Source organism: Lepidochelys olivacea (genome assembly GCF_965140295.1).
Source record: "Lepidochelys olivacea isolate rLepOli2 genome assembly, chromosome: 2".
In the NCBI taxonomy this organism is placed as follows: Eukaryota; Metazoa; Chordata; order Testudines; family Cheloniidae; genus Lepidochelys; species Lepidochelys olivacea.
In genome coordinates, this window is record NC_140412.1 from 83,884,071 (window position 1) to 83,898,987 (window position 14,917).

General features: G+C 41.3%; 1 protein-coding gene across 2 annotated transcripts in view; it reads left to right on the top strand.

Annotated features, from left to right (window-relative positions):
* The window catches only part of ROCK1 (Rho associated coiled-coil containing protein kinase 1), a 182,088-nt gene that overhangs the window by 94,163 nt on the left and 73,008 nt on the right, over positions 1–14,917 (top strand). For both annotated transcript variants that reach the window (XM_084620659.1, XM_084620660.1), the window contains exons 8-10: positions 2,632–2,770; positions 6,560–6,651; positions 14,137–14,296. In XM_084620659.1, coding sequence (XP_084476785.1) covers positions 2,632–2,770; positions 6,560–6,651; positions 14,137–14,296 — 391 coding nt within the window. The remainder of the gene's footprint in view (positions 1–2,631; positions 2,771–6,559; positions 6,652–14,136; positions 14,297–14,917) is intronic.

Consider the following 14,917-nt stretch of genomic DNA (forward strand, 5'->3'; position numbering starts at 1 on the left):
TTTCCTCTCGCCACAAGTGGTCTCTTCACTCAGAGGTCACCAGTGTTATCTTCCAGAAGTGGGGAACTCCCCTGGTGGACCTGTTAGTCACCAGACAGAACAGGAAATGCCACTGGTTCTGTTCTGTGCACAGGCTCAGTAAGGGCTCCCTTTCCGATGCCTTCCTGCTCTCATGGGCAGATGACCTGCTGTACGCCTTCCTCCTGATCCCCTGGGTTTACAAGGTTCTCCTAAAGATCAAGAGGGACAAGGCAAAGGTTATCATGATAACTCTGTTGTCTCATGATATCATGATCTATCCAGCAGTGATTCAGCATCTTTCTGGACCTCTCAGTGGCAGGTCCACTAGCGCTGCCACCCCATCTGGACTTGATTTTGGAAGACCACAGCTGGTTGCTTCACCCAGACTTTACCTCCCTATACCGGATGGCTTGGCTGGTGCGTCACTGAACCCTGAGGAGCAAGACTGCTCGAATCAGGTTCAGCAAGTCTTGCTAGGTAGGAGAAAGCCAAGTAGATAGTCTTGGTGGATGGTTAGGTAGAAGCATTTCACTTTTTGGACCTCCACATGGAATCTTTCTCCATCTTGGTCTTCCCTGCAGTCCATCATGAAGTATCTGCTCTACCTGAAACATCGAGGTCTGGCTCTATCATCTGTTAATGTTCACTTGGCAGCCATCTCCACCTTCCTACCTTCAATACAGGGCAGATCAGTCTTCTCACACAAGATGATGATCAGGTTCCTCAAGGACTTGGAAGACGCTGCATACAGTTTGTGACCTGATTTTCCGATGGGACTTAAACCTGGTCCTATCAAAGCTCTTGGGGCTCCCGCTTCCAACCATTGGCATCTTGTTCCTTACTGCTCCTCTCTTGGAAGGTTGCCTTCCTAGTGTTGATCACTTTGGCCAGAAGGTTTCCGAGATCAAAGCCCTGACTCAGAATCCCCTTATATGATGTTCTTCAAGGACAAGGTTCAGGTGCAGGCCCACCCGGCTTTCCTCCCGAAGGTGATGTCGCAATTCCATAACAACCAGGACATTTTTCTGCAAGTCTTCTTTCCAAAGCCCCACAGCACTGATGAGGAACATCTGCTTCATATGTTAGATGTTAGGCTGGCCCTGGTCTTCTATATTGAGAGGACTAAGCCCTTTTGTAAGTCTACACTACTTTTTGTAGCAGTAGTGAAAAGGATGAAAGGACTACCGGTGTCATCCCAAAGACTCTAATCCTGGATAACTGCCTGCATCTGAGCTTACTATGAGCAGGCAAAGGTTCCGCCTCTGGCCATCATGATCGCTCATTCCATGAGAGCCCAGGCTTTGTCAGCAGTGTTCCTCACACAGATACCAATCCAGGACATCTGCAGAGCCGCAACATGGTAGTCTGTTCATACCTTCACATCCCACTACGCTTTCATGAAACAGGCCCGTGACGATGCCAGTTTCAGGAAAGCAGTGTTGCAATCAGCATGTCCATGAACTCTGAGCTCGGGGGTATTGCTTGTGAGTCATCTAGCATGGAATGGACATGAGCAAGCACTCGAAGAAAAAATGGTTGTTAACCTTTTGTAACTGTTGTTCTCAGGATGTGTTTCTTGTGTCCATTCCATGACCTGCCCTCCTATTCCTCTATCGGAGTTACTGGCAAGAAGGAACTGAGAGATTACAGAGCCCCAGCATGTTTGCAGAGATTGCAGAGACCCTACGGCTGGTCCCACGGATACCAGTAAGGGAAAAAAATCTCCAGCAACTGTGCATGTGCGATGTAAACACCTAGCATAGAATGAACATGAGCAACACATCTCAAAGAACAACAGTTACAAAAAGTTAGTAACTGTTTTTTTCCAGCCAAGACTCCCCACACTTGTCTACCTTTTTTAGGTCCCTCTCCCCACACTTTTACATACACTTCTCATTAATGGCATTTTTAAAATTTTCTCCAAGAGCTATTCAAAATGTTATGTTTTTCTTGATTTCCATTTTGTAAAAATGGAAGCAAGGCGAACTCTGGCTCGTGTTCAACAATAATCCAGATAACTGCAGGAATGTCAAAGTTGAATTAGAAAAATTAAAAAGTCAAGCCGTTCAATGAAGTTCAGCTGCATACCAGCATATATCAAGACATCTTGTGACAAATTTGTTTCTTGTAATTTGAGTAACACGAAAAACGGATAATAATGGGATCTTCATTGTGTTTCCTTTTGAGGCATTGTCTGAAAACCTTAGATGTTTTAAATGTTGTTATCTGACAGTAACCTTGGTTTAAATGATGTTATAATCAAATGTTTAAGGTTCCTTAGGCATTTGTTTTACTATAGAGCCTGGAAATACTTATTTTATACTTATTAAGGTCTAAAATGAATGTGCACAAAAAGTAGAAACTTGCACATTGTATGTCAAACATCAAGTTTTTAAGTAAGTGGTGTGCTATAGAACTCAAATATGGGGACTATTAGTAGATATTTTTATTAAAGAAGAATGTATGCACTTCTAATTGTGTATGGGCACTGAGAGCCTTCAAAGGCACAGTGTATGATAAAGAAATAAAATGTTCTAAATTAAAACTTCCACTACTTTTGATATTTATATTATATGAAGATATTTAATTTTTGTACTGCTGTTTCTTCAGGTGATACACCTTTTTATGCGGATTCCTTGGTTGGAACATATAGTAAGATTATGAACCATAAGAACTCTCTTACCTTCCCTGATGATAATGATATCTCTAAAGATGCAAAAAACCTTATATGTGCCTTCTTAACTGACAGGTAAAATAGCTCAAAGTTTTATTCAGAATTTTAAATAAGTTTTTGTTAATAACATTTTCTCCTCTTGTGACCAAAACAAAAAAAGCATTTTGTGTATACATGATTTTCTAGTGGTATTCTAAACTGTTGAACAGTATCAGAAACATCCATTGTTCTGACCTTTTATGTAATATATTTCTTCTACCATATAGACACCCTCACAGATGTGAGGCCAGCTATACCTTCTATCCTTTTTCTTGTCTCTCTGAGTGCACCTCCATCAGGTTTACTTATTTTCATTTTTTTCTTTTTTCTTCTCCCCTTCTCCTGCCCTCCACGTCTCTTTACCTTTCTTGGGCTGGAATCTCACAATTTCTCCCCTTATTTGACTAGGATACCTGTACACTACTGTGTGTATTTCAGCTGCATATCACCCCATAGGCCTGACTAGGTTTCAGGCATCTGCATTTCCTCCGTTTGGGAACCTGTGAATAGTCATATTGACTAAAGCCTTAAAAAAGACTATTTTTATTTACTAGTTGGAACAAAACATTACAGAAAAAAAAGATTTTAAAACAGACAGCCTGCGTATTTAGTCTCATCTAATCTTATTCTTCACTATAAGCTTCGATAGGCTTTTCTTTTAAGTTACAAAAACCAACTCACATTCCCTTAAAAAGTAAAGACTGTGTGTGTGTGATATTCTGATTCCCCAGGTGATAAGGGCAATGGAACCAGAGAATTTTGTTGGTTCAGTTGCTAGCATCTCAAATGTTATTCCACTCTCATCAATAGGGCTTGCAAATAAAAATAGACTTGAAATGTCAATTTGGCATTCCTATCTTAAATTCGCATTTAATTCACAGTTTGTACACATGAGAAGTGTTTTTCATCATGGAAACTTTTAAATTGTTAATTTGACATAGCACTTGCTACATTGCTAAATGGAAGTTGCTTGATTTTAGAGTAAATTAATAACGCTTAAAAACAGAATTACATGCTTACCTGGGAACTAATTGAAAACATAGTTGGGAAATCAATCTTTTAAATTCCATAAAAAGACAATAGGAAAGTTAATTCTGGACATTTCAAATTCAGTGTGGGATTTTGAGAGCATGGGGTTAAATGTTATCCAGGCTCCAACAGTGTAAACAAATATCTAGGTGAGTATACGGCAAGAGAAGAGAGAATCTTAAGTTCTGAAGTAAGAAAAAATTGTATTTAAAAATTTTTAGATTATTATAAGGGTAACATTTTATTTTATGGTAGTCTGGTGGACTACAAAAAATCTAATTGTAATAATTTATTTCAATTTTAAAGTGAACATTGTATGTGGAGTACCAGTGTTAGTTTTTATCCTTGCCATTACCTCTGCCCTAATATTGTTGTCTGTTTCTCTTCCTCTCATTTCATCTTTCTCGGTCTGTCGTTTTTTTCCTTGTCTTGCCTTCTCAATCCTTTTCCCTCTCCCCTCTTTTTATTGTTTTCTTTTTTACCTGTCTTTTTCATTTTCTTTTGCATTGTAGCCAAGTAGCAGTGGTCTGCACATGGAAATGCTGCATAGGAAAGTTGACTGAGTCATATGGAGCAGTGTTATTGATTGGTTGGTTCTGCTCTTTCTGAAAGTGTGTGAATGCTGTCAGTGAATACTGTTTATATCGTAAAGAACTTGGACAAGAGATAATGATCCTGATTTTCCTCTCACCTACAGCAAATGAAACTGACTTTTATGGAGTTACTGATTTACAACAATGGAAGTCACAAAAAGAAAAGGAGTACTTGTGGCACCTTAGAGACTAACCAATTTATTTGAGCATGAGCTTTCGTGAGCTACAGCTCACTTCATCGGATGCATACCGTGGAAACTGCAGCAGACTTTATATACACAGAGAGATCATAAAACAATACCTCCTCCCACCCCACTGTCCTGCTAGTAATAGCTTATCTAAAGTGATCATCAAGTTGGGCCATTTCCAGCACAAATCCAGGTTTTCTCACCCTCCACCCCCCCACACACAAACTCACTCTCCTGCTGGTAATAGCCCATCCAAAGTGACAACTCTCTACACAATGTGCATGATAATCAAGGTGGGCCATTTCCAGCACAAATCCAGGTTCTCTCACCCCCTCACCCCCCTCCAGAAAACACACACACAAACTCACTCTCCTGCTGGTAATAGCTCATCCAAAGTGACCACTCTCCCTACAAATGTGCATGATAATCAAGGTGGGCCATTTCCAGCACAAATCCAGGTTTTCTCACCCTCCCACCCCCATACACACACAAACTCACTCTCCTGCTGGCAATAGCTCATCCAAACTGACCACTCTCCAAGTTTAACCAGAACGTCCGGGGGGTGGGGTGGGGGGTAGGAAAAAACATGGGGAAATAGGCTACCTTGCATAATGACTTAGCCACTACCAGTCTCTATTTAAGCCTAAATTAATAGTATCCAATTTGCAAATGAATTCCAATTCAGCAGTTTCTCGCTGGAGTCTGGATTTGAAGTTGAAGGTCGCTATCTTAAAACAAAAAAACTTCAAATCCAGACTCCATCGAAAAACTGCTGAATTGGAATTCATTTGCAAATTGGATACTATTAATTTAGGCTTAAATAGAGACTGGAGTGGCTAAGTCATTATGCAAGGTAGCCTATTTCCCCTTGTTTTTTCCTACCCCCCCCACCCCCCAGACGTTCTGGTTAAACTTGGATTTAAACTTGGAGAGTGGTCAGTTTGGATGAGCTATTGCCAGCAGGAGAGTGAGTTTGTGTGTGTATGGGGGTGGGGGGGTAAGAAAACCTGGATTTGTGCTGGAAATGGCCCACCGTGATTATCATGCACATTTGTAGGGAGAGTGGTCACTTTGGATGGGCTATTACCAGCAGGAGAGTGAGTTTGTGTGTAGGGGGGTGGAGGGTGAGAAAACCTGGATTTGTGCTGGAAATGGCCCAACTTGATGGTCACTTTAGATAAGCTATTACTAGCAGGACAGTGGGGTGGGAGGAGGTATTGTTTTATGATCTCTCTGTGTATATAAAGTCTGCTGCAGTTTCCACGGTATGCATCCGATGAAGTGAGCTGTAGCTCACGAAAGCTCATGCTCAAATAAATTGGTTAGTCTCTAAGGTGCCACAAGTACTCCTTTTCTTTTTGCGAATACAGACTAACACGGCTGTTACTCTGAAACAATGGAAGTGAGAGAATAATTGGGCCCAGTTTCTTAAATTAAAGGGACACTTCTTTAGCTGCAAATTTGATAGCATAAGGCCTTGTCTACATTTAAAAATTTATTTTGTATGCCCAAAGGTGTGAATTTAAATGAATATAATTGTATCAGTATAACATCTCCTTTTAGGTACTCTAATTGTAGAATAAGAGTGGAGTTCGTTGGTTAGTATGTTTAGCTTATGTCACTTATAACTCTGGCATATTTGGTTTAAGCTAAACCAAAAATGCGATAGCTATACCTGAATGAGAGCCCATATATATGGGGGTGGGTGGGGAAAGAGAGCGATGTTCTACAGATACGACTATATCAGTATAACTAGTAAAACTTTCCTGTGGTAGACAAGACCTAAGACCAGATTGCATTATGGGATGAAGGGAAGAAACGCCATGAACCTACTTGTGCTGGTATAGGGCATTCTGTGTTACAAATTCAGAGAAACTAGAGCTTTTATACTGCCCTTAGTTGGCAGATGTAGACTCTCACCTCTAAACTCTAGGATATTTGACCTCGTTAAAGGAAAGGAAAAATCTTACATGGTGTTTTTTTGTTTTTGTTTGTTTTTAAACATTTGTTTACAGGGAAGTGAGGTTAGGACGAAATGGTGTAGAAGAAATCAAACGACACCTCTTCTTCAAAAATGATCAGTGGGCTTGGGAAACTCTTAGAGACAGTAAGTAGTTCTTTGTACTGAAGCAGTAATATTCTCTTATTTACATGGTGTATCAGCAAAAGGGCTGTCACCTGTCTGTTCTAATGGAAGGCTTTTTTCTCTTTAAATACTGAATTAATGTAATTAACATTTTGCTCAATACTTTGCTAAGAGGCAAGTCTGTTTAGATTTCCCACATAGTTCAAGATTTTCTTCAGTCTGTTTTTTTTTCTTTTAGCAAATGCTTAGACCAGATCAGTTTCTTAGCAATATTGTCTTCTGTATTTATTATTTCTTAATTCATAATGATATCATAAGCTTCTGGAAGGTAAGTGACAATAGAAAGTTTTGACATGGGATTAAAGTGTCTTAGAAGTTTGTGGTACAGAATGCATCTGTCTGCTTGCTTATTGGTTTGAGCCATAGAAAGCATATTATCACTGTGCTTCAGGAACTATATTTTTTTAAGCACAATGTTTGTCTGAGTTATCTGAATAATTCTCCTCTGGGTCATCACACAGTGGCGCTCAACTGGTAACTTCTTGCTAATCATGTCTCACTTTGAAAGCCTGGGAGCTGGAGGCAAAGTTTTCAGTATAGGGTCATTCAACTCTTGCATTCTTTCTCCCACGGGTCTGACAAAATCACATCAGTTTAACCTTTAGAACACAGTGTAAAGCCTGTTTGTTCAGGTTTATGCCTGGGAGGGTAGTGCTGTGGCTTATTTATTTTTATAGTTTGATTCAGGGTTGAATCTCTTCATCTTTATTTTTATAAAGATTATTTAATTTTTTTTCATAAACTGAACTCACAAGGATAAAACTTTTTGTATAAGGTAAGAACTGTGCAGTCACACTTTTTCAGAGTGGGTGGTATGAGGTCATGCTCATCAAGCCCAAGGAGGTAGATTTTTACGGGAGAGGGTAATGGCTGGTACTGTTGTAGTTCAGTGTTCTTTGAGTATATGTCAGTGTGGATCCCATTGTAGGTGTGCATATACCTCATGTGCCCAAGATTGGATTCTTTTGAATAGCAATGTCCATTGGAACTGTGCATGCACCCTGAGCCTCTTCATGCTCTGGTGTGAGGGCATAAAGGGTGGAGCGGTTTTGAGCCTTACCATCTCTGGCTTGTATCTAAGCTACCATTATCTCTTAGTTCTGTGGTCAGTTCCTCTTTGTTAGAACAAGGTCTAACATAGTTTCCCCGTGTTGCATGCAAAACTTTTTGAGTTAGGAAATTGTAATCTATAACATTTAGAAATTCCAAGAGTGTTTTAGTATTGGCACACGTCACTCAAATTGAAGGACCCACGTGATCGCGCAGGTTTTTTTTCCCCGTATAGACAGGTGCGCAAGGAAGTGGTCATATCCTGTTCCCTAGTGTGATTTGGTGGTCTGCAGCAGACACCAACTAATAGCTCATCTTACGCTTTATCTGTTAGGACATTGATCCATAAGCATTCGAGATCATTTTCTTCCAAGTTGTTAGTGACTTGGAAACAAGTAATCCCATTTTTGATGTAGAGAGCCACTCCACACACCCCCTTTGCCCACTCTGTACTTCCTAAATAGATTATAACCGTTGATTTTAACATCCAATCGTGAATCGTCACACCAGATTTAAGTAATACCAACTAGATCAAATTTATGCTCATGAACAATTCCTCTTGTTTGCCACCCAGGCTCCTAGTGTTAGTGTGTAGGCAATTCAGAAATTTCTTCTCTTCATGTCCTTTGGGCTCTTGACTAAATTTGTTCTCAACATATTGATTTTGTGCTGAGTGCTCGTATCTTCCCTCTTTTTACCCTCTTCTTTGCTATTCGTTTAACCCCCTGCAGACTACTCTAGCCAGCCTGTCCACAGGGAGATTGGTCCCTCTTTTACTGAAGTGGAGGCCATCCAGACAACAGTCCCCAAACTTTGGAGGGTTGCCTCCCCACCTCCCCCCCACACCTGCCTGCGGGAGCATTTCCAATGCATGCCTCCTATCCACCCTGTTTCCCTGTTCCTTTTCAGGGACTTCTTATCATGACAGCCTGTTTAAGTGTTGTGTGTAGGAGCTGTAGAAGTCATAGTGCAAGAGTTCAGGGAAGAGACTTCTCCTCCTGATATTTTCTTATCCTGAAGACAGGTTTTTTTTGTTGTTTTGTTCTATCCTAGACCTGAGGAGACTGAACAAATACAAATGCTGCCTCAGAATCAGGATGTTAACACTTTCTAATTCCATCACGTCATGCTCAAGAATTGTGTGCAACTCTTGACTTGCAAGATGTATATTTCCATGTAGCCTCCATCTGGCCCAGTCATAACCAGCACAAGGTACTGCCATTTGGACTCTCCACAACTCTGAAAGTCTTCACAAAGTGCCTATCAGTAATAGTGACATGTCTCAGAAGAAGGGGCATTCACTGTTACCTTTACCTGGAGGATTGACTGATCAAGGGAAGATCCTAGCAGGAGATGGCGGCAAGCTTGGAATTATGCCATCTCCCTGTTATCTCAATTGAGCATTCTGGTGAACTACAAAAAATCATTTCTCTTGCCACTGTAGATGATAGAGTTCATAGGAGCCTTTGTTGACTCCAGGTCGATGAAGGCGTACCTTCCCGAAGATAGCCTACCTTCTGTCAGTGCAATCACTAGGGCTCAAGAAAGACTCAAACATGACCACATGTGTCTGGGACTGCTAGGCCATATGTTAGTGTGCACATATGTGATGCCACTTGCCAGATTTCATCTGTGACTGCTCCTACTTTGGCTCATATTGCTTGGTTTCCCTGCAGAACACCAAATGAGCAAGAAGGTCATGAGTCCACCTTACATTGTTACTGAACTGGGATGGTGGAAGGAACCCACAAACGTGTGGAAGGGTACTGCTCTTCTGCCACCTCTCTGACAAGGACTTTAATCATGGATGCGTCAGGGACAGGGTGGGGAGCCAACCTGGGTCACTTACAAATGCAAAGGACCTAGACTCCAGAAAACAAGGAGCTCCACATCAATGTTCTGGAGCTCAGAGACATCAGGGTAGCATCCATGACAGTTTTATCTGTTTTTCAAAATTCCACAGTGCACGTCCTGGCAGATGACACCTCTGCCATGCTCTGGATAAACAAGCCAGGAGGCACAAGCCTCTCTCTCCTCTGTCTGGAAGATATGAAACCCAAGCAATGATGCCACCTACAAAAGTTTACCCCCATGGCTTTTCACTTCCCAGGAGTTAACTTGGTAGATTTTCTGAGTAGACCATCTGTAATTTCTCTTGAGTGGTCACTGCAGATGTCCATCAGAGGTCTGATATTCCTTTGTTACAGTACCTATTTCCCACCAATGATTAGAACTATTCCAGACCATGCCTGAGTCTGGGCTTGATACTAGATGCCTCCTTCTTCAGTAGTCCCAAGGCCTCCTATATGCCTTTCCACTGATTTTTCTGATATTCAGGGTGAGTTCCAAAATCTGAGGAGAAAAAGCCACTAATGTTCTCCTAGATGGCCTGATGGGGTAGGAACGTGGATTCTGCTCCCAATGCTAGAGGCCTTGGGTTCAAATCCCCATCTGGCTGGCTGTGGTAGGGGAGTGAAAATTTCTGTACCTAGAATCTATTAATGTAAGCTCCATACTGGCAGAGGCAGTTTTGGATGACAGAACTGTTACAGATATACATTTAGTTTCTGGACTGCCTGCACCTGATCTTCCAACACTATTGACAGCTACTGTCATGACCCGCTGTCTCAAACTTGGGTCTGTTAATGGGAGTGGCCACGCTCCAAACCTCCACCTGATAGCCTACTGACAACTGCTTACCTAGGATCCATGAAACCCAGCTCCAGTTTGAGGCTCTGCCCCTGGGGTCCTATTGGCAGAGTCCCAGAGCTGTTGGCCGTACTTAAGCCAACAGCAGGACCAGGAAGCTGTTTCAACAACTGGGCTTCACCCTGTCCCAGACAGTGTGCCTTCTGCTTCCTGCTCCCCTGGCTTGATTTTTTTTTTTTTTCAGCATCCTGACCTGGCTTGACTCATGGCATCTGATTTGTGGTTCCTGATCTCCAGTTTTTTCTCCAGCCTCTAACCTCCTAGTATCCTGAGCCGGCCTGACTCTGGTTCCTGACTCATGGTTCTGATCTCAAGTTTGTCTCTTGCTTCTGATCCCTGTATCCTGACTTTTGACTCCTGTCTCATGACTATGGACTCTGGCTCTGACCATTAGGTCTGGCTGCGACAGCTACTCTATCCAGACCCAAAGTCACTGCGTCCAGAAAATCTTGATACAAAACAGGAAAATGTCAGCCAGAAAGACTTACTCTTCTAAATAGAAGACATTTTCAACGTGGGCACATCAACGTGGTCTGGATTCAGTTCAGGTCTTGATACTGGAGATCCTTGAGTATCTGTTGCTCTGGAAGAAGGCTGGTCTTTCATTCAGTTCTGTTAAGATCCACTTTGCAATAATTTTACTTTTTGTTCACTTACACAGTTCTCTTTTCTCATCTGACCGTATCAGAGTTCCTCCATGGGAATAAATACTTACCAACTGTGTGAAGAATTTATTCCTGCCTGGGAGCTCAACCAAATTTTCCCAAGCCTCATGGAACCTCTCAGAATGCTCCTGACATGCACTGAAGTTAATCTTCCTCATGGCTATTACTTTGGCCAGAAGAGTGTGAGAGCTTCTGGCACTTACGCTGAGCTCCCGTATACAACACCCCACAGAGACAAGATGGTGCAAGACCTCATCTGAAATTCATTCCCAAGGTGGTCTCAGATTTTCATCTAAACCAGTTAATCAACCTACCTTTCTTCTTCCTGAAACCATACTAGGCACTGGGAGAAAAGAAATTGCCTATACAGTAGAACATCAGAGTTACAAACACTTTGGGAATGGAGGTTATTTGTAACTCTAAAATGTTCGTAACTTTGAACAAAACATTATGGTTGTTTTTTTCAAAAGTTTACAACTGAACGTTGATTTAATATAGCTTTGAAACTTTACTGTGCACAAGAAAAATGCTGCTTTTCTTTTTATTTTAGTAGTTTAGGTTTAACACAGTATTTGCTTTTTTCCTTCTCTGCTGCTGCCTGATTGTGTACTTCCAGTTCCAAATGAGGTGTATGGCTGACGTGTCAATTTGTAACTCTGGTGTTCATAACGCTGAGGTTCTACTGTACTAGCTGTGTCCAGGACTTCGCTTTATTATGTTGAGAGGATCAAACTGTTCAGTCTGTGGCCCTGTCTATTTCTCATTATAGCCAGGCGCTCTAAAAGTCAGGCCATCTCATCAAGATGACTTTCAAAATGGATACACAAAGAATCTCCTCATGTTACCAGTTGGCTGGTATACCTCTCCCATCATATATCAGACTCACTCCACCAAAGCTCAGGCGGCATCAGAAATGGACAAGTATCAGATATCTGCAAAGCAATGATGTAGAGTAACCCATGGACTTCTGTCAGACATCTTTTGCTTGGACTTAGCTGGTAGAGCAGTACTAAAATCATTATTCAAGTGATTTAGCTGGAACTCCTCATTACCACCTTCCTAGAGGGATACTGCTTGCCATTTGCTTACCTGGAATCCATACTGACACATACTCAAAAATAAAGGAAGGTTATTTACCCTACAGTAACTGTGGTTCTTTGAGATGTTTTTGGCAGTGTGGATCCAATGACCTGTGGGAGCTCCCCTCCCATTCCTGCTTTTTGAAGCCTTCAGTTATCACAGGGTTTGAGTTGAGGGAACTGTGGGAGGGTGGTGGCTGGCTCACTCTTTATGCCCTCATATGGGAGCATGAGGGGGTATATGTATAGGCTCCCCCTCCCCCAATGTAGTTTGATATTCAGAAGAATCCGATTGCACACGTATGCGCACCAAAGGATAAGTAATCATTCTTTACTGCTGGTGCAAATGGTTGCCCACAAAGGGGCTTGTGGCAAGACCAAAGGATGCGTGATTATAAGGCATGAGAGTAACTGTATCTCCTTGTTATAGAAATAGTTTTAAAAACACTTAATTTTGATTTGAACCCAAAATAAACTTTTTTTCTTGAAAGAACGGGAACAGTGTAAGTGCATGTGATAAATGAATAGATTTGAATGCAAAAATTGCCTGCCGAAAGCCAGCCTTTGTAAAGCCAACACAGTTCTTCAGAGTTATTGAAAATATGGGGCTTTTCTTTGTACCTTAACCTCTTGGAGAATTGAGGGCCAGATTCTCTGCTGCCCAGAATTTTGATCCATTCAGTGGGGAATGCTCTAAACCAGGGGTCTCAAACTCAATTTGCCTTAGGGCCAGTGCCAGTCCTCAAATCCTCCCAGCAGGACAATAATGTCACTTAAGATGATGTTCAAAAAAGAAAACATTTATATTGTATTTTTTATTTTGAATTTATTAGAAATAATAAAGCTGTTATACAACTTTATACAATGCTTTGCTTGCCAGAGAGTTTTAAGTGTTTGCCAGACACTGGGCAGCGCTTCAGTTCTGTCAGTTTGTTGATGTTTGGCCTCCGTGACTGAGCAGTTGAAACTTTCAGGATTGCAGCGAGGTGTGCCTCAGATAATTGTGTTTGGTATTTTGACTTGTTTATATTCATTGTGGAAAAAAGTGATGCTGCCTCCATGGCTGACTCTGCCTGGCAACTAATGATGATATCTCTGTCCCTCTCCCAGCCAATGGGAGCTACGGAGGGGCGGCTCCTACAGCGGACATCGCGGGCAACTGCCTGCCTGTGTCTCTCCTCCACGGGCCACAGTGGGGAAGTTCTTGGGCCGCAGGTGGCCCGCGGGCCAGGAGTTTGAGACCTCTGCTCTAAACTTTCCTTGCTCTTAGTCTCCAAACAGACTTTGTCAGTTGGGGGTTGGGTAGGAGGTGCTCTGATCAAGCCCCCTTCTGTCTCTGTATGTCCCTGACATGCCCTCTGATCCATGGCTGAGTAGGGAAAGATGTGTAGTGCAGGAACCAAATATGCTTGCTCTGCTCCAACTGAGAACTCATCAACACCAACAAAGTTCTCAGCTGGTCAAATCTGGCTTTTTTCTGCCTCTCTTTTATGGCCAGAGTGACACAAAGGAGCCAGAACACACGAGACTCTGGCACTAAAGAACTTACTGATTCTTCACTGGTCTTCACTTCAGTTTTTGTTTCTGAACTCCTCTATTGACTTTTCATGATGTGCATGGTTAATTTGACAGATCTAAGTTGAGGCCCTGATCCTATGTATTACATAGCACAAAAGTGAACTGCTGTACCCTACTGAATCTGCATTGCCCCATACACTATGGGATCAGGACCTAAATTTGTTCAGATGATTACTGTCGCATCCGTCCACCTACTGACATACACAGATCCCTAAATGTCAAGGCATGACTATTTAAAATAACAACAAAAATTATGGACTGTAAGACTGTAACAGAAGGGAAAATTCTAATATTGATAATAACATTTACATTTGTCATTCAGCTGGTTATCGTTTGAGTGGAATAATAATTTTATTTTATTGTAGCTGTAGCACCAGTTGTTCCTGATTTAAGTAGTGATATTGACACTAGTAACTTTGATGATTTGGAAGAAGACAAGGGAGAGGAAGAAACATTCCCTATACCAAAAGCATTTGTTGGCAACCAGCTGCCTTTTGTAGGATTTACATACTACAGCAACCATCAGTAAGTATGGAGGAAACAAACTAATGTTATGTACTATCATCAAGTTTTGTATTTTTGATTCTTATCTACATATTTTTGTGTGTACACACATGCAAGCGCATGCTTGCTCTCTCTCTCACTCACAATCTCTCTCTCTCTGTATATTTAGATAATAATAGACTGTTTAAAAGGGAAAAATTCTAGAGTATCATAATTTGTGGTATTTATATGAAAATGGTCCCACCGCTAGACGTTAGTGTTTTAAAATGTTACAGGAATTTTGTAATCTGGTCAGTGTTACTGATTCTGAATTAACCATACATATAAGCACCTTGTTATAAATATAAAGGGAAGGGTAACAACCTTTATGTATGTAGTAATATAACCCCCCCCCCCTTTTTTTTTTGGCCAAAGGTACAGAATTACTTACCTGCAAGGGGTTAATTAGTTTAATTTTTTTTTTCATATTCTCTGTGTATATATAAAGTCTGCTACAGTTTCCACGACATGCGTGTTTTGTATGTGTGTTTAAAAAGAAAAACCAAGTAGGTAATGCAGCTTTTTTACTAAAATAATATATTTAAAATTACAAAAATTGTAAGTAATAGTAAAAAAATGCATTAAATTATTTGTTTTAGCTTG